This window comes from Morus notabilis, unplaced genomic scaffold (genome assembly GCF_000414095.1).
Source record: "Morus notabilis unplaced genomic scaffold, ASM41409v2 Scaffold804, whole genome shotgun sequence".
In the NCBI taxonomy this organism is placed as follows: domain Eukaryota; kingdom Viridiplantae; phylum Streptophyta; class Magnoliopsida; order Rosales; family Moraceae; genus Morus; species Morus notabilis.
In genome coordinates this window covers 192,343-212,603 of record NW_010361209.1, presented here as the reverse complement: position 1 = coordinate 212,603, position 20,261 = coordinate 192,343, and the positions used below count along the sequence as shown (strand labels likewise).

General features: G+C 33.1%; 2 protein-coding genes across 2 annotated transcripts; both read right to left on the bottom strand.

Annotated features, from left to right (window-relative positions):
• Positions 1–1,106: 1,106 nt before the first annotated feature.
• LOC21402445 (glycine dehydrogenase (decarboxylating), mitochondrial) lies at positions 1,107–6,922 on the bottom strand. Its single transcript, XM_024166027.1, has 15 exons — positions 5,427–6,922; positions 5,079–5,324; positions 4,908–4,985; positions 4,711–4,811; positions 4,435–4,630; positions 4,186–4,311; positions 3,859–4,044; positions 3,627–3,740; positions 3,199–3,351; positions 2,791–2,979; positions 2,473–2,550; positions 2,246–2,371; positions 2,018–2,116; positions 1,784–1,901; positions 1,107–1,477 (listed from the first exon to the last, which is right to left on the bottom strand). Exons 1-15 carry the CDS (start codon positions 6,684–6,686, stop codon positions 1,383–1,385), a joined length of 3,165 nt encoding a protein of 1,054 aa, XP_024021795.1. The 5' UTR covers positions 6,687–6,922; the 3' UTR covers positions 1,107–1,382.
• Positions 6,923–12,016: 5,094 nt separating this feature from the next.
• Positions 12,017–14,405, bottom strand: LOC21402444 (putative GATA transcription factor 22). Its single transcript, XM_010098764.2, has 3 exons — positions 14,041–14,405; positions 13,130–13,504; positions 12,017–12,601 (listed from the first exon to the last, which is right to left on the bottom strand). The coding sequence occupies exons 1-3, from the start codon at positions 14,251–14,253 to the stop codon at positions 12,188–12,190; spliced, it is 1,002 nt and encodes a 333-aa protein (XP_010097066.1). The 5' UTR covers positions 14,254–14,405; the 3' UTR covers positions 12,017–12,187.
• Between the last annotated feature and the right edge of the window lie 5,856 nt (positions 14,406–20,261).

The window sequence follows — 20,261 nt, the reverse complement described above, 5'->3', positions numbered from 1 at the left end:
TGAACACTGAATGAGGTTTTGCTTTTTCACAGGTCGAGATACTTCCATGGGATAAAGGGTAACATTAATTTGAGTGTTTGAATTCCTCAAAACTTATCCGTGGGAGAAGAAAAAGGTTACTGCCATTTTTATACATGTTTGAATGTCTTAAGGGTCACACAAAAGGAGAAAAAAAAGCAGCCAATGCATGTAACAAAAACTACAATATTAGATATAACTTATTTTTATTTAGAATTTAGGGTCCGTTTAGTTCGCTGATTCGAGTTTTTAATTCGAGTTGATATGTGATTTTATGTGAGAGCTTTTTACTGTAGCAAAAAAGTTAGATGTGATTGTTTGTGAGAGCTTTTTACTGTAGCAAAACTCAAATCAACGAAATGAACGAGGCATATCAAATTTCATGTAGGCGAAATAATGTGCTTTACTCAAAAATAATAATAATAAAAATAATAATAATGTGCCTTTTAATTTATCTCCAATAGATTTGCGGTGGTTCGCTTTCAGTTTTCAGTTGTTACGAATATAAAAAAAGGTCAACTTCACGGAACACCAAAATGGCCAGACATTAGTTCGAAACTCAAAATTTAAAAAAAGAAGAAGAATACCTGTGATTTAAAAGTGACAATTTGCAGTACTCAATTTTTATTCGATAATTTTACGGTAAACAATTTTAAATGGCCAAATATCATAATTTTTTTTATTAAGAAAAATATGACAATGGAATATTGTGCCTACCAATAAATTTTCTTTTTCCTTACACTACAAAGAATTCTCCGTATTTAAAATGGATTTTATACATTGAGAAAGGAGTTTTTTTTTTTTTTAAAAAAAAAAAATTGTTATAAGGCTACAAAGAACAAACAAACCGACAACATTTGGCCCGGATAGCAATGAACAGGCTTGTTATGGCGAATTACATTCCATGCATGACATTTAGCTGGCAACAAACTGGATAATAAATTGCCAGCTCAATCTTGAAAGTCTTCAACTCTGAATCGTTCACGATTTAAAAGTTCCAGTAATTCATTATCGTTTCACTTTGAAATAAGGTCAAATTTTCAATTATTAAACAATAATAAAAAGTTTTCCTTCCTTTTTATGATCTAGACATTATGTAAAAGAAACCAAAAGGAATTGAGAAGGAAGCAATTATAATTACAACAATTTTTTTTTTTTTAGTTGCAATGAGCAACATTTTTGTTATTATGATGGTTGATCATCATTATCATATCAGGAAAATGAGTGTCACCCTGCTGCAGCAGAACGTATGGGAGATGAATTATATTACAGTGAAGGAAGGAAGGATGTAAGGAGGAGGAGGAGGAGGAGGGTGGTCCGAAATCGAGAAAAGAAAGTCGACGCCAGACGTGGACGTCCCGAGATTAAGCAGTGGCGGCGGCCTCCTCTTCGACAGCCTGCGAGGCTGGGAGAAGGGTGCAGATGAGGTTGCGGTCTCCATAAACATTGTCAACACGTCCTGATACCCAAAAAAAAAAAAAAAAAAACATTAGCAAGTTTAAGAGAAAAGACATAATTCGAATTTTGTTACAATAAAAAGCTCTCAGAAATAGTCACATTTAATTTTTTTTACTTCAATAAAAAACTGTCACATAAAGTCGCATTTTAACTCAAATTAAAAACTCAAATCAGCAAACTAAACATGCCTATAATATTCATACTAATTAGAAATATCAAAGCTTATATGGCAATGCTCTTACTTATTTTAGCCTAATCTAAGAAATATTCTTCAATTTGAGAGTGACAATAAAATGTGAAAGCGTACCTGTAGTAGGCCAGAACTTGGAGGCGCGGAGCCAGGGGGCAGGGAAAGCTGCGGATTCTCGCGAGTATGGTTTTGTCCATGCGTCTGCCATTAGCAGTGACGGAGGATGAGGAGCGCTCTGCAAATTGCATCTTTTAGATATTGGAGGTGCTCTAAAAGCAAAATTAATTCTCTAGTTCTGTTCTAATGTAACAAATAAAATAAAATAAAATCTAATGACAAGCAAAGTCTTACCTTAAGCACATTGTTGTGAATGTCAGCTTTTCCTTTCTCAATCTGGGCAATTTCTTCCCGGATGGAAATGAGAGCATCGCAAAACCTGTCTAATTCAGCCTGCAAAGCAACAGCAAAATTTACTGAGACCCAAAAAAAAAAAAAAAAAAAAAAAGACAAGAAAAAGATTGAAAAGTTTTGTTTTTCTGGGAGAAAAAGAAAGAGGAGAGTTCTGTTTGTTGAATATACTTTGCTTTCACTCTCAGTAGGTTCAATCATGAGTGTGCCAGGAACTGGCCATGACATGGTTGGTGCGTGAAATCCATAGTCCATCAAACGTTTGGCAACATCCTCGGGCTCTATTCCAGCGGTGTTCTGCAAAAATAATGGAATACAATGAGTCACATAATGAACAGAATATGAACAATAGAAGTGAGCATTTGAACTTTGAAGGTCAAAACAAATAAGAAACCTGCCTTGAAGCCTCTTAAGTCAACGATGAACTCATGCGCACATGTTCCGTTAACACCTCGGAAAAGAACGGGGTAATAGTTCTGAAAGAAAAACATAAACCAAATGAGAAAAGAAAGCCATAGGAATGTTACTTCTTAAGGCACTAGAGACCAAATATACCATCACATTGTAACAGAACTATTTATTTATTTTTTTGGCAAGACTTCGAATGAATTATGTCTTCGTACTCTTCAAGATGAAAAACATTAGCTTTACATCCTTTGCAGACCTTAATAGATCTTATCATAAAGCAAACAACAGTGAAGGAAGAAAAAGTGTACCTCCAAACGTTTTGCCATGTAGTTTGCGTTCAGAATAGCTATCTTTGATGCATCAGTGAGTCCCTTAGACCCCATCATTGCTATGTAAGTATAAGAGATTGGCAAAATGAGTGCAGAGCCCCAAGGTGCAGCAGCAATGGTTCCAAGTGGTTGAGCCTTGTCAGGGGCAGGAATGCCACCGGTAGGTACCTTCAGAATTATGAAAGAGAAACAAAAAATTAATCGAAATTTTTACCTCGCCTGAAATAGATGAAGACATGTGACTGGAATGCTTGATATATCAAATAGAGATTAAATACTCTGGACCAAAAATGAAAATCTCATGCAAAATTTGTCCTTGTTGTGTTGGATGCATATACTCCTAACAAGAGCAATTGCATATAAACATCACTGAAAGGAGTATTTTACCACAGGATGTGAGGGCAAAAATGGCGCCAAGTGTTTCTTCACACCAATGGGACCCATTCCAGGACCACCTCCTCCATGAGGAATGCAAAATGTTTTGTGGAGATTGAGATGGCAAACGTCAGCTCCAATCCAACCCGGGCTAGTTAGACCAACCTGTAAGAAACAAGAATCCATTTAGACTTTATTATGATCAATTAAAACCAGTAAGAGATCTCCTAGTTAGACCATGAGAAATGTTGGTGAAATCAAACATTTGTAGCTCATAAAAATCTTCTGAGTGTTCATTGTCCAAGCTTACTTTGAGTCTGAAAGATTCAAAATCTTAACACTATAACAAAAGACAAAACTAATCGTATTACCTAATAACTACCGTGGACGTGTATTGAAGGGAAAAAAATAAAAATAAGAAAGAGGTAGATGAAACTAACCTGTGCATTCATGTTGGCTCCATCCATGTAGACTTGACCTCCATTCTCATGAATGATGTTACATATCTCGTCGATACCTTCTTCATACACTCCATGAGTGGAAGGATATGTCACCTACGATATTAATATCATTCCAATCAGATCATTGTTGATGCTCTTCAACTTATTTTCATCTAATCTTGTCACTTCAAGTAACCGAAATCTATTTCCTGGCATAGAGGATCATGCTTACCATAAGAGCCGAGAGGTTGTCCCTGTTTGCTTCAGCTGCGTTTCTCAACTCGTCAATGTTGATATTTCCCTTGGCATCAGTTCCAACAGGCACAATTTTCATGCCGCACATTGCAGCACTAGCAGGGTTTGTGCCATGTGCCGAAACTGGAATGATGCACACATTGCGGTGATGGTCCCCTCTTGCCTACAATTTCCATTCAATGCAATTAAGATTTCTGTTTGTTTGCATACTTGAGAAACAAAATGCAATTTCTGCCTAATAAGCGGTTGATTTCAATAGACTACTAGAAGGGAAGGAAAAATAAAAAAGGTTCAGTAGTTGTACCTTATGATAAGCGCGAATAACCATCAGTCCAGCATACTCTCCAGCAGCTCCAGCATTAGGTTGCAAGGAGAAAGAGTCAAACCCAGTAATAGTACATAATAGGTCACCCAGATTGTTGAACATGTCCTGGAAATGACAATTGTAAACAAAGTCAATGTCTTATTGAGAAACATCTATATTGTGGCCTGTGGGCAAAGAAACATATGCAAGTGTCTTTGAATTTATTAGCAGACAAACATTTTGGACTACCTGATATCCCTGGGCCTGAGCAGCAGGGGCAAAAGGGTGAATGTCAGTGAAACTAGGCCATGTAACTGGCATCATTTCCGTTGTCGCATTCAATTTCATTGTGCAAGAACCAAGTGGAATCATGCTGTGGCATAGTGAAAGGTCCTTTGATTGTAACTTGTGGATGTATCTGAGCAACTCATGTTCGGTGTGGCACCTAAAAAAGAGAGAGAATTCAGAGCGCTTATAATTGAAAAATGTAAATTTTGAGAGTTTATAAGACTGAAGAGGACATACGAGTTGAAGATTGGATGTGTAAGAAATGCACTCTCCCTCTTTAGGCCAGAAGGAATGGCAGGCTGAACTTCAGATGCAAGAGATGCAGCAGTAAATGAGACCTGATTGAGGAATAATAATCTCAGTTAGATGGGCAAAAGTTTTGATTAATTAAATCAAAATACCATCTATCTCAACTGATATATGATAATACTCACAGGCTTGCCAGATGCAAAAACTTTGAAAAGCTTATCAACATCCTCCAAGGTGGTCGTTTCATCAAAGGCAACTGTGAGCTGCAAGGTGATTAAATTTCTGTAAAATCAACAGACCAACATTCTAAAATAATTTCTGCTTCTTTTTCCATCATAGAATTGAAGTCGACTTACGGTGTTCGAGTCTACAACTCGCAGATTTATCTCATTCTTGTAAGCAGCATCTGCAATTGCATGAGCATCAGCAGTCTTGACCTTGACAGTATCAAAGAAGGGAAGGCCCTGAACTTCCACAGTCCCAAGCTTCTTCAATCCAAGTGCAAACAACCCGGCAAGACCATGAACCCTTTGAGCTATCGTTTTAAGCCCTTCAGGTCCATGATAAACAGCATACATAGCAGCCATGTTTGCAAGCAGTGCCTACAAACCCAAAAAACACAAAAACAAAAACATTCTAATAAAAACTAGGCCAAATCATTGTTATAGACTCGACAGACATAAACTTTAAGTCCTTTTTCGAACCTGAGCAGTGCAAATATTGCTAGTGGCCTTGTCCCTCCTAATATGCTGCTCCCTTGTTTGCATAGCCATACGCAGCGCAGGCTTTCCCGACGAATCGACACTAACGCCGATGATTCTGCCTGGCATCATCCTCTTGTACTCTTGTGAAGTAGCCAAGAATGCGGCATGAGGACCCCCATAGCCCATCGGAACACCAAACCTCTGAGCAGAGCCAACAACTATGTCCGCCCCCAATTCGCCCGGCGGCGTCAACAATGTCAATGCCAACAGATCACTTGCCATCACAACCTTAACCCCATTGGCATGAGAATTCTTAATAAACTCCCCATAGTCCAACACCTCCCCCTCGGTCCCCGGATACTGGACAAGAACACCGCAAACATCCCCGGATTTGTAATCAATATCCATAAGATCCGACGTAACAACCTTAAGATCGAACCCCTCAGCTCTGGTCTTGCAGATATCAATTGTCTGGGGGTGGCAGTTGGTCGCGATGATGAAGGTCTTCTTCTTCCCTTTCTGGATGTTGTTACACATCGCCATTGCCTCGGCGGCGGCGGTGCCTTCGTCGAGCAGCGAGGCGTTGGACATGGGCAGGCCGGTGAGATCCGTTATAAGGGTCTGGAAATTGAGGAGAGACTCAAGCCTGCCTTGGGATATCTCAGCCTGGTAAGGCGTGTACTGGGTGTACCAAGCAGGATTTTCCAACACATTCCTCAAAATCACAGGGGGGACATGGGTGTTGTAATACCCCATCCCAATAAACGACTTGAAAACCTTGTTCTTCGACGCCAAATCCTTCATGTGCTCGATCATTTGGCTCTCCGTCAGTCCCTCATCGAACTTTGAGAACTTCATCGATTCGAGTCTGATGGATTTGGGGACCGTGGAGTCTATGAGCGCATCGAGGCTCTCGAAGCCGACAAGCTCGGCCATTTTCGATTGCTCTTCCGGGGTGGCCGAGTTATGGCGGCGGGCAAACGTGTCGCTGGGCTTCAACGCCTCGACGGAGATCGACCGGGTCTGAGATCCGATTCCGCGGTAGCCGACATTGTACGACGCCGTTTCCGATCTGGGAATGCCTTTTCTTGTGCGGGAACAAGGGGAGAGAGACGAGACGTACCTCGACGGCGTGTACGACATCGGAGAGGATGCGTTTTGCAGGGCGGCGGGAGACTCATTCTGGCGGTACTGCTTCTTCGCCTCCGAAACCAGTCGTTTCAGGAAAGCCCGGTTCGCCACTCTCCGAGCTCGTTCCATTGCTGAAACTGAAAGAAGAATATGGTCGAAGAAGCGTAAACTAAAAGCTTTTATGCTATGTTCTTATGGGGGTTGTTGGGAACAAAAAGGAAAAATTGCTTTCTTTATAAAGTTTGTTTTTTTTTTTTTTGTGGGTTATTATTCCATTGGAGTGAGTGAAGCAAATGGGATGGTGGGTTTGGTTGCAGATATGATAACGCACACCATTTGTTTTGTTTTTTGTTTTTTGTTTTTTTTGTCTATATATATATATATATATTATACAATACACACAACGTACATATAAAAGAAAAAAAATAAAAACTTTTTATTGAGAAAATTTTGGTTTTTGGTGGTGGGTGGTGAGTGACTAAACACCCATGAAGGAAAAAGACATTTTTTTTTTTCTTATTTTGAAGGATATCGTATTTCAACCAACGAGAAAATAACAAGTTTTTTGGTGAATGTATGGAAGGAAATGAAGGTGAAGAAGATTGAGTTTCAATGGATCTGAATGAGTTTCAATGCCACTCCAAGGGATTACTACGCAGAAAATACGTGTCAAATGTTTTTCAGTATTTTTTTTTTCCCCTCAATTGAGAGAGATTCTTTTTCTTTGTTGGCAGATTCTCTTTCACATTTGGGTTATCTTTAATCTCCATATGTCTCGCCTCTGGCAATAATAAGAACAAAACATTTTCTAGGGCTACGATTTTTGGAGCAATGAAATTGACCCAGATCTAAAACAGTCTTTTGTAGTTTGTACCACAAATTAACACGGGTTCTTTGGAACCATCACTGTCGGAAAATAAAAATTAATTTTTTTTTAGCTCATTCCCATATCTGGGAATTTTGTGATTTGCTGGGTGGGACCCGCCGGATGTGGTGGAGGGTATTATTGGAAATTACTGTGTTTGCCGGTTGTGGCTGACATTTGTACGTCTGTTAGAATAATAACTAAAATCTAGTCAGAGAGTCCGAAAACGACAATAATTATTGTTCGATTTTGTGGTAGATACGATTCTGGTCATGTTTATGTGTGCAGGAGCGTTGGATAGGAAGACTAGGCAGAGAAATTAACGGCTGTTGATTTGACTGAATGCTCTAATACGTTTAGAGTCTGTTCACTTCGCTGATTTGAGTTTATAATTTGAGTTGAAATTTGATTTTATGTGAGAATTTTTTACTGTAATAAAAAAATTAAATGTGACTGTTTCTGAGAACTTTTTACTATAATAAAACTCGAATTATAAACTCAAATTGAGAAAATAAATGAGACCATAGTATTGCCAAGGACAGTAGACTAAAATGGGCATACACCGAAACTGTCGCAGAGACGGGATTCAAGGAAAATCATGTTTAAAGGGAAAAAGTCGGGTTCTTTGCAAGAATAAATAATTAAAGAACAAAATTATCAAAAAAAAAAAATAGAGGACAAAGAGAAAAAATTTATGCTGAGTTGTGGAGTCGTGGACCAATATCAACTTAGGCCATAGTTTTTTTTTTTTTTTTTTTTGCGCGACCTATTCACTGTTTATGATTTTTTTTAATGAGTCATCTCAGATTCCATCGGATTTTTAAATAAAAAAGGGCCAAAATAATATCTGTTAAAGAAAAGCCAAGAAAAAAGTGGTGGAACTGGAGGATAAAAGAAGAATAAATGACGTTTTTAGAACTCGTTTTAAAATAATTTTATTTTTATATGAAAATAAAAATGAAAACGTTTTTAATTTGAGATAAAAATTATTTTTAAAAATGCGTTTTATAGTTTTATTAAGAAATTATTTTTAGTGTAAAAAAACTTATTAATGTCTCTCTTTCTCTCTCTGCTTGAGAGATGAGAAAACTAAAATAAAAATTAAAAATTGACTAAAATATATTTTTCATTTTTATCTCATTTTACACCAATCAAAAAATCATTTTTATTTTTATTTTTAGTTTTTATTGCGCCAAACGCTGTTATGGAAATGTTTCTATTTTTTCTCAAAAAATATGAAAAATAAAAACGAAATTAATTCTAAACACATCAAAAAATGCTCATTCAGGATCAACTTCACGAGTCCTTTTACGATAAGGTATTCTACCGATAATCTTTAAATTTAATTAAAATCACATTAAAACAAAAAAAATATAAAAAAATTATTTTTAATATAAATATAACCGTTAAAAACAAAAAAATTCATGTACTTTATCTTTTCAAACTTCACCGTAAAAATCTCTTAAATTTCGCATAAAGCGATTTAAAATTCATGGGATATCCAAGAACTATAACATGCAGTGATATTTTTGTTTTGTTTTTCTTTTCTTTTATATTTTTATTCTTTGAGGTTTGAACGACACGTCATATCATCCTTTTTTTTAATGAAAGAATATAATGTTAAGGATTTTGTATGCCAGTCGACATTAATGCGCGGCTAAAACGAGCTCCATAGCATTTTTATTATTATTATTTTTTTTGCCTATTATTGTTCTTATTTTATTTGTTGAATAGATGCATTTTTGAAAGCGTCCTATACGTACTATGAATCTCATTCTGGTATTACACTGTGCGGCAGGCAATTGTGAAGTATGCTTCTTGAATTAGAACCATGTGATTAGAATTATTTTCAATTTACGTATATTTTTTATGAGAAAAAATACTATAGCGAACCACGAATCATGATTCAAATCAGGAAACGAATTCCTTTACTAAACGGGCTCTAAATCCCCGGTGCATGTGTATGTAGAGTGTGTGTGCCTATATAAGAGTCCGTTTAGTTCGCTGATTCGATTTTTTAATTCGAATTGAGATATGACTTTATGTGAGAGTTTTTTATTAAAAAAATTAAATGTGACTATTTATAAGAGTTTTTTACTGTAGTAAAACTCAAATCGGTAAAATGAATTAGACCAAGCTACATTTTGAGGTAGAATATTCTCCATAATATATGATTGAATAACAAAATGATAAGCTATTTAATACACGATAAATCTCAAGTTGCATTATTTTCTCTCTCTCTCTCTCTCTCTCTTTTTTTTTTTTTTTGGTTTTCCTACTCCTACTTCTACTCCTTGATTCATTTGAGATTGAGATAGGGAACAAAATCTAACCGTCAGATGAGTTTCGAAAAAACACACCCACACTTTTCCTCACTCTCACTCTCATCTCTTCTCTCTATTCATTTCATCCCCAAATTTCAACATTTTGGTTTAGACCGTTTGACGTCAAAAAAATTTTTTTTCCTCTTTTCCGAGATAATTTCAACTTAAAGTTGCTGTTTAAGAAGAGCATTTTAAATGGTTTAACAAAGTATCTTATAAATTGGTATCTATTTATATGACACTTCCATTTACGTTGAAATCAACATTTAAGTGACGTAAGTATGAATCAATTTTTTTTTGTTTTTTTTTTTTTTTTTTTCCTTTCAGTAGGGGCATTTTGAAAAAAAAAATAGAGATAAAACTATTGTTGGCATACTTTTTAATAGTTTAAGTTTTTGAGATGAATTGGTAAACTAGCATAGTATCAGAGTAGGAGGTCGTGGTTATATGATTTAATTGTTGAGTGGGAGTACAAATTATATATTTATTTTTTAAAATTGAGATCAAATAACTAAAATTTTAGAAAAATACAGTAAAAAGTGAGTTTTTAGAATACGAGTCGCACACATACCTCTACTGGACCAAATATATTAGTTGTAGGCTGTAAATGGAGAGATATATGTATTAAGAGACTTTTACTGTTCTTTTGAAGAAAATAGACAAAGAATAAAACGTAGTTAGCTAGAGGGAGAAGAAAGTTACTAATTTTTTGCCAAAAGAGAGGAGGAAGAGGAGAGATTTTCTCTCAGGAAGAGGAGAAGATATAAATAACAAGTTTATCAACAAAAGTATTCTTGCTTGCCAAAATTCATCACGTTTTATTTGCAGTTCTTGTGAAATTAAACAATAATAAATGAAACTATGATCTACCTACCATTTTTAGATGCAAAATCCTAAATATAAGTTTTTGTAGGCTTTTAATTCCATTTATAACCTTACGTCCTTACCTCACTAGCAAAAAAAAAAAAAAAAAAGGAAGAAACACTTGCATCCTTACCTGCTACCACCAACCCCGTCGCGGACTACACAACATCGTTGATGCTGATATGTATTTTAATGCTTAATCAATGTTTATGTTTGAATTTACGAGGAGTGGGGACGAAAATTAGCTCAGAAAAATACTAAGAATTCATTAAAATTGTGAAATATTAAGCTCCAATGGCCTCAAATCTTACCCTAAAAAAGTAAAGAAAGAAAAAGCTTGCACAAATCTTACTCGTAAAAGAGCTACCAATTTTAATGGTAGTAAGAAAAGTGACAAATCTTTTTCTTGCCCAAACCGAAATGTAAAGGGGAAATAGTAGAAAATAGGCCAATATGAAAAGCTTAAGAAAGTATATAGGCTAATTTTTAGTTATATAAATTAATAGATCATAACTTGTCAAGTTATGGTTCATAACCAGATAAGTTATGGACAAACTTGTCAAGTTATGGTTCATAGTCAGACAAGTTATGGACAATTATGGATAATAACTTGTTAAGTTATGATTCATAACCAGACAAGTTATGGACAAAATAGTAATTTAACCTATTTATTAACTTATATAAACTATTAGCCTATTAATTTTAATTCATCTCAAATTTTGATCTATTTTTCTATTTCTTCTGATGTAAAGTTTCGCCCAAGATGGGCTAAACAGACAATGGTCCAATAGAGTTGGGCCATTCCCGTTTCCTTTTTTTTTTTTTTTTTTGTTTCCATTGCCTTTTGGATAGTTGATATTTCTCAACGTCCAGCCTTTAAAATTGAATTGCGTTTTTATAATATATATATATATATTTGGAGCAATCTTGTAATTGGTAAATTTACGTTAAGCTCTTTTTAGGCAGTACCATGTAAAGCTATTACACTATTACAGTCAAGTGTACACAGTACTGAAAGCAGAAAGAGAATATTTCAAGTTATCACGGACCAACTTAAAACTAAGCTCTATATTTTTAACCAAAAAAAAAAAAAAAACACTAAAACTAATCGCTTTGCAATCAGATCTATTGTACGCATTTACGAAAAAAAAAAAAGACTTGTAATTTTATCAAAATGTGGCAAAAATTTATTCTCTTGCTGCCTTGTAATGAATTTCCCTCGTATATACTAGTGTAGTATTTAAATAGCACATTACTGTATTAATTTGACCAGTAAAAAAAAGAATATTATCTGGGTATTTCATGTTGTGAATGATTTGTTAACCGATTTAAAAATGTTAAAATATTTATTATTTTCGTAATTTGAAAGACACGGAAGCACACAAACATTATTATACTGTGTGGCAACATGTTCAAAATATCTCAAAAGTACTCTCTCCAAAAAGGGATACAAAAAAAAAAAAAAAAAAAATCCTGGCTGATGACCTACGTACCTCAAAAAGAGAAGAAAACAAAAAGATTCGGAAAAAAAGGGAAACAAAATAACAATAGAAATGGAAAAATAAAATAAAATCTAATTAAGAGTGAACAAAGCCACAAGAGAGTTCCATTAGCAAGACGGCGGCTTCAGCAACATCCTTTGGAAATACTCCGGAAAAGGCCGAGCAGTTGTCGACGTTGAGACCAAAAGAAAACTTGTTTAAACAGTGCTTATCATTAATATTGTCGTTTTTCGTTTCGAGGAGTTTGAGCTTGAGCTTGTTCTTGTAGTGCGAAATGTGATTGCCACGCGATTTCTTCTCCTTGTTAATGTGGTACTGAGTAGTCTTGTAGTAAGAAGTACTTGCAGCACTACCTTTTGTAGGTGTATAATTAGGGGCTGCAGTGCTAGTACTGTCAGCGGCAACTACCAGACCGTTTGCGGCGGCTGCAGCTTCTGCCATGGCCCGTCTCGCCTTCCGCTGCCGAATGCCGCAGGCATTGCACAGTGACTGCACCAACACATTATTGGCTTTTAGTGATCATCTCTACCTCTATTATAAATATCTTATCATATACATAAGCATATATATTATATATAATGTATAGTATAAGACAGTTTGCTAAGTATTAACTAAATTACCGTATAATAGTTTGTTGGTTATATATATATATATATATATAAGTGTAGAAATTGAACTCTACAACTCAAGATAAAATCAGATGTAGATTTACTGTTAGACAATGTATACAACCATAAAATATAGTTTATATATTATTGGAATTGTTTCATCATCGAAAGAAACATGTGAAATAGTGACATTATTTCGTCATCAAAAGAAAATTGTGAGATTATTTGCTAAATTAATTAGTGATGGGGTATGGTGTTTAGGTTTGTCTTTATTTGGCTTAATTGTCTTTTCTAGGCGAAGAAAAGGTTAATCAGTTTGGCTTTGTTAGTGCTAGTATATATATGGATACATATTAGAATTAAAATTAATTAAGGGATTAAAGTGAATAATAATAATGATGATGATCACCTTAGGACCTCGAGGACCGCTTCTCCAAAGTGGGGTACTGGTGGTGTTACAATCGGAACAAACCCTAACAGTAGTCCTGTTGCTTTGAGAAAGGTTGAATTTCGCTTGTCCAGAATTGTCTTGCCGAGGACTGTACTGTAATACTTTATGCGCAGTTTTCTCTCCTTTGTCATCAGTACTTGTCGCACACGTTTCTGGGTTGGACATTTTCTCCATCAATCTCATCTTTGAGGACATCCAATATTTTACTGAACCATTATTATTCATACTCTTATTATTATACTCATGATCCGGATCTCCAATATTATCCTCACGATCTCTTTGGCATATGTGTAAGTTTTGGCTAGTACTGATACTGAATATATCAATCACAGCCTGAAATGAAGAAGAAGAAGAAGATGAAGATGAGATTAATACTTGATTATGTTTGGTCCTTCCTGCCATATTATTATAAAACTAAAAAAAAAAAGGGACAAAAATGGAGATCCGATCGATCAAATTATTAGGATCATATTAGCTTGAAAGAGCAAACTTCGTACCATGAGAAGTAATTTAACCAGCTATAGGCGTGGACCACAATATAAAACTATCATTAAGTATATAAGAATTTATTTAAGAGTCATGGGATAACGTCATATTAGCTATAAATTAATTAAAAGATCGTACTTCTACAATGATCTCATATAGCTGCGTTTATATATATATATATATAAAATACAATAATCAGGATCAAATTAATATAAAAGGTCTTATCGAAACGATTGACCTAGCTAGCTTGTTATACAATTTATATGTTATATTTCTGAAAGGGGACGAATTTTGAAATCTAACCAATAAACCATGAAAAACGAACAAATAAATTAGTCCGTTCCGCGTTCATATATAATGTGGATGTATTATAATTTAATTACCTTTTGATCGCGTTGTTGTGATCCTATAACTTCACAGCCCCCTCTTTGATCTTGAGTACTGGAGTTAAAGAAATTATAAGCTGTAGGGCTTGAAAGAGAAGATGATGCTTCGTTATACTGTGAATTAATGAAGAGTTTAAGCTTTTGATCTTCTTTTTGCTCTACAAGATCAGAAAAAGAAGAGTGCGGTGGGTTCAGAAAAACCGAAGTCATCGGTAGAGAGAGAGAGAGAGACGTTGGAGATCTTAAGCAGTCCAGCAAAAGAGGAGAATACGGGATAGGGTTTGTACAGAGAATATAACAAGGCCCTAAAAACTTAAAAAAGGGACTCAGGAATAATGGAGGGTTTTTTTTTTTTTTTTTTTTTTTTTTTTTCCCTAAGGGGGATAGGAGCTGGAGACTTATATATAAATGGAGTTAATTAAGGGTCTTATGATTAGAGAGAAAAGAGGCGAAGAAATTAGAAGAGAGCCTGAAAAGCGATTCACGTGACTTCTTGCCATCCAATTCCAAACAAAACAAGTTAGAAAAAGACAAATAAAAAGGAGGTGAAGAAACCTACTACTCGAAACCTGTATGACAACCGTATATCTGCTGCTTTTTTTAAGTTTTTATCCCCCATACCATTTGATCAGTATGCATGTACATACATCATATATTCATACATGTACGCCAATAACTCTTCACACACGTATATATATATATATATATATATACACACACACACACACACACACACACACACACGCACTCGCGCTCCTTTCTGTATTAACTTAATTTTAACATGCTTTTCGTACAACACTCAAAATTTTGATCACTTCCAAGCATATATACATGTCATGAAAGTTTTGTTTGATATTTAATTAGTATGGTTAGTACTATGGTCCACTGTGAACGTTATGGAGGTTTTTCTTTTGGCGGGATTAATACACACACATACATACATACATAAATGTGTGTGTATATATATATATATATATGACATCACATGGTGTTGTTGGGTGGAGAAAAAAACTAAGAGTATTAATGTATGTGCAGATTTTGAAGAGATGGCCACAGGCCACAGATATGCATGCATGGGAGCATCTTGATCCGTCCTATGTGTTGCCAAGAGACATCAAATGCTTGTACAGGCTAGAGTGAAAGCGACACCGTATTAGTCCCCCACACCTTTTGTCACCAAGCCTGATAATTCTGATATTTTGCTTTCTTTTTACCAATCACTTTGTGTCTCAAAAAAAAAAAAAAAAAAAATCCCTCACTTTCATATTATTGTATTATATATGCATATATCAATTTGATTAAATCCCATTCCTATCTGGAGAGGTCTCTCTATTGCCACATATCCATGACTTGTATGGATGTGCCTGCCTTGAGATATGGTCACGAATGAAGAGATAATACAAAGGATGGCTAAATTATATGCATATACACACATGTATCATACACACATATATATGTATATATACACACGCACACAAGTATGTATCATACACACATATATATGTATATATACACACGCACACATACATATACACGACTTTTTATTCTGTGTATATATCTTCCAGTGTTGTCAGGCAGAGGGAACTATAAGTCACATGAGCGAGTAATGAGTACTATCTATCTACATCGATGAATGAAGATTATTTGTTTTACCGTTTTTCACAATATTTGCGTATTCATCATTTTTCTTGTCTGTTTCTTTGAGTTTGAAAACCAAGCTAAATCAAGCCTCTTACTTTTTACTACAAATTGATTTCCCTTAGTTTTTCGTTTTTCTCCCTTAGTTTCAAATTCCTGTAGTTGTTAATTAATTAGTACAATCTTAATTATATCCTTATGGAATGGTTTGGCAATTTATGATCAAATTAGTACTCTTGTGTATCCCATCATGTTATTAAAAAATATATATATATATATATATATGCATATCTTTTAGGTACCCTGAGCTCTTTTTTTTTTTTTTTTTTTTTGGATATTTTACCCATTCACTCTCAAATATTCTCCGATGAAAAAAAAGATTAGTATTTTTAGATTTTTTTTTTGAGATGATGTTTTATTTAAAAGAAAAACTAAAAAACTGGTTTTATGTTACAAAAAGATCTTAAATTTAAAAGGTAGACAGAGTACTTAAATAATTTGTCTTTGCAATAATAGGGTATTTCAATGTGATTTCTCGACCACCAAAGCACCGAGATTTGATAAAGTTAAAAACGACACGGTTCAAAAATGATATTTTCCCATATTTCCAACAGATCTGAAGAAAATCTTTACTTTCTGTCGTGTGAGACTGGCAACAAAAGCTTTCTACAAATGTCGAGCATTTAGAACTAACATATGTGTGTCTTTATTCAGCAATTTGTCTTCAATCATTAGAAACGCAAAAGACACAATATGTAGGTATATTATCATGATAACCATAAAATCCTTGCTTGGTTATCACACAATAATTCATGGAAATTAACTCAATTAATATTGACAAAAAAAACAAAAAAAAGGGGTGATCCTGAAATTTTTTTCACACTTTTAAGTGATTTTAGACAACAAAAGCGTGGTTCATAATTTTTGAGATCAAAAGCGATGGGTTAATTCTGAACCGCACGAATGATGTTTGAAGTTGATTAGTTTTTTGTCATGTAATCACGATAGAGAAGCATTATCTCAAACAAAAACCAAAATTAATAAAACCAAACCTTAACGGTGAGTGGTCGTGACGATCCTGGTTTTCAAGTAAAAAAAAAGAAAAAAAAAAACAAAGGGCTCGGCATGTCAACAAATTACACATGATTATGTCCTTGGTCTGGTGGCAAAACGACCCAAACCTGGCGTTATTCCATTGGCCAAAAAATGTGTACGTGGTGACTAATCAATCATACATATATACATATGAATTTAGATTACTTGTTAAATTTTTAGAGTACCAAATAATGTTTAATCAATCATATTTTACCATAGAAAGATATTAGCATCACTCTTTTTATTACTCTTTTTATTACTTTATGCATCTGTTTGACATGTAGATTCTAATATCGTAGAGTGACGTTAGCATTTATCTTTTTTCATATATATCATCTAATTGACTCAAACATTAAAAAATTATTAAAAAATCAATCAAAAAATATTTTAAATATTTGAAATGATGTGAAGTGATTTGATTGTTTTTGTTTTTTTTCCGGTTACCTCATGTTCTCCTATTTACAAAATAGAAAATTTTCCTCTTTTTTATTTTTGTTTTTTGTGTTTCAAGATGAACTAGGCTTAAGATATTGTCTTAATTTGGAGGCCGATCTCTTTCATACTATTGTGTCTTCGTCCTCTACACGCGATAGTAATATCCAGTTCCCACTTTCCAGATAATTCGTGTCTTTGCTGGCCTAATTACTTCATCGTTAACAAACAAAAACAAGATACTTGTTAGGAAAATATTAGATACATGAATAATCCTATTTGATTTTTTTCGACCAAGTCTTGTCTATCTAAGATCACCTCATTTTTTATCTGTTGAAGAAGTTGTTCCAAAACTGACGTAAATTATGTCTATGCTAATCATGAGACCAAAATCATATCAAAATAAAAAATACGTTAAATTGACAAAACTGATGAGGATAAATAAGAGTGTGTTTGGTTGCAAGGAGAGATAGAGAGAGGGACCGTACTAATTGAGATCAAGAACAACGCTCGGTCGGTTCATAAATAGATTAGGTCAAAAAACTCACCTTCTTCTATCTTTTTTTCAAAAATTGTGCAAAAAAGAAAGGACAGAGCATCTGGTATGGAAAACAAGATCTGCCGAGACTATGATGAAGTAGCCAAGGCCAGTGAGTGATATTGATCGAGTGGGAGAGAGAGCTATAATTCATTATTTGATTAGAGGGTAAAGCATGTTTAATAGAAAGAATTTATGCAATCTATCAATTAAAGTTTAAAAAGATAAATATTATTAAAAAAAATTAGTATAAAATAGTAAAACAACAATACCGTTATTAGATAAATAATAATTTCATATATTCTTTTAACATCCCGTCTCCCTCTACAAGTCTCCATCCCTGTAACCAAATAAAACCTAAGTTATAACATTCAAAACACCATTTCAAAAATGAAAAAAAAAAGGCCCTATCAATTGGTATTTTTTCCATTAAAACCCCATATTTGTCATTTTTGGAGGGAGATTTTCGGAAACTCATCAACATTTGAAGACAAACTGAACTCGTGGGCTAGAAGCGGTAGGACACATGCTTAGTTTGGTAGTGCTGTAGGTTTTAGAAAAATTGCTTTTAACTCTGCTAAAGGAAAAAGTAGTTGTTACAAAAAGCAGTTGAGTGTTTGGTAAACTATAATTATAGTAGTTGTGATGGTTTCAAAATCAGTATAATAGTATTTAGTAAATTATGAGATTGAATTGCTGTAAATAATTAAAAATTACGACTATATTATATTATACTGTAATATAATATATATATATATAACTACAATATAATATATATAATATAATAATATTATTAAAATGGTTAATATAATTACAATATTATAAAAGATATTATAATAATACATAAAAAATATTAATATTTCAATTATAATATAATTAAAAATTATAACTATATTGTATTATAATATAATATAATATATTATATAATCATTAGTATATTATATAAAATAAATATATTATATAATCATAACGTGTGTAATACACTATAATATATAATAATATTAAAATTATAAGATTATATTAATATTTAATTATATTAATTATTATATTATTATTAATATAATTATATCATGTAATAATAGTATTGTAATATTATTGATATAATAAATATAATTATATCAATACAATATAATATATAATATATTATATATAATAATTACAATATCATATTATTATAATAATTATAATATTATTATAATATCATATTATTATAATAATTATAATATTATTATAATATAATATAATATGATAAAATAATAATATTATAGTTATTAATATAATTATGATATTATTTGTTACAATATTGCTATTATATTATATTATATTATATTACGAGTTTGAATTTTAGATTGAAAATATTGTAAATTTTAAATTTTATTAAGGGTATTATGGGTATTATGAAAGTTTTATTAATTGTACTATGTTAATTCCCGCACAATCTAAAAGTTAAAGTTATCTTTAGGCTGCTTCTGATTTTGGCTGTAGATTCTTGAAAAATTTTTCAAAAAACACTTTTAAAGAGATTTACTAAACACTAAAATTAATTTCTGCTACAAGCAGAAACTGATTTTGGGAGAAAAAAGTAATACCAAACTGAGCTATAATAAGGCTGAGTAATGGGGTTTGGATCTACATGGGCCCATAAGTACTACATATAACAAAAAAATTTTAAAAGAAAATATTACAAATTCTATCCCTGACTTACTAAAAATACATTTTTAAAAAAATTATACATTTTAACTAGTTCTAATATTATATTATATTATATTATAGTATATTACGAGTTTGAATTTTAGATTGGGAAGATTGTAAATTTTAAATTTCATTAGGGGTATTATGGGTATTATAAAAGTTTTATTAATTGTACTATGTTAATTCCCGCACAATCTAAAAGTTAAAGTTGTCTTTAGGCTGCTTTTAATTTTGGTTGTAGATTGTTGAAAAATTTTTCAAAAAACACTTTTAAAGAGATTTACTAAACACTAAAATCAGTTTCTGCTACAAACAGAAGCTGATTTTGAGAGGAAAAAATAATACCAAACTAAGCTATAATAAGGCTGAGTAATGGGGTTTGGTTCTACATGGGCCCATAAGTACTACATATAACAAACAAAATTTAAAAGAAAATATTACAAATTCTATCCCGACTTACTAAAAATACATTTTTAAAAAAATTATACATGTTCACTAGTTCTAATATAAAAAGTAAAAATATATGGGCTAATATTAAGGGGTAGAAATAAAATTCTACCCCTTAATATTAACCTAAATATTTTTATCTTCTATATTAGAACTAGTGAATGGATATAATATCGTAGAATCTGTATTTTTTTTTTTTTAGTGGCTCGTGACAATTTATTACCTTATCGTGAATCCGGATATGAAGCACTAATTGGTGAATCCGGATTATGAAGCACTAATTGGTGAATCTGAAGACTTTTCCGACCAAGGGGCTTTATTTATGTACATGATCAAGGTCAAGACTAGTACTTGGTACGTGTATTGCATCAAAAAT

Coding starts and splice junctions, on each gene's coding strand:
- LOC21402445 (XM_024166027.1), bottom strand. CDS start 6,686: ATGGAACGAGCTCGGAGAGTGGCGAACCGGGCTTTCCTGAAACGACTG. Junction 4,986..5,078: donor GAGTTGTAGACTCGAACACC/GTAAGTCGACTT, acceptor ATCACCTTGCAG/CTCACAGTTGCCTTTGATGA. Junction 3,741..3,858: donor ACAACCTCTCGGCTCTTATG/GTAAGCATGATC, acceptor TTAATATCGTAG/GTGACATATCCTTCCACTCA.
- LOC21402444 (XM_010098764.2), bottom strand. CDS start 14,253: ATGACTTCGGTTTTTCTGAACCCACCGCACTCTTCTTTTTCTGATCTT. Junction 13,505..14,040: donor CACAACAACGCGATCAAAAG/GTAATTAAATTA, acceptor TCTTCATTTCAG/GCTGTGATTGATATATTCAG. Junction 12,602..13,129: donor GCGGTCCTCGAGGTCCTAAG/GTGATCATCATC, acceptor GTGTTGGTGCAG/TCACTGTGCAATGCCTGCGG.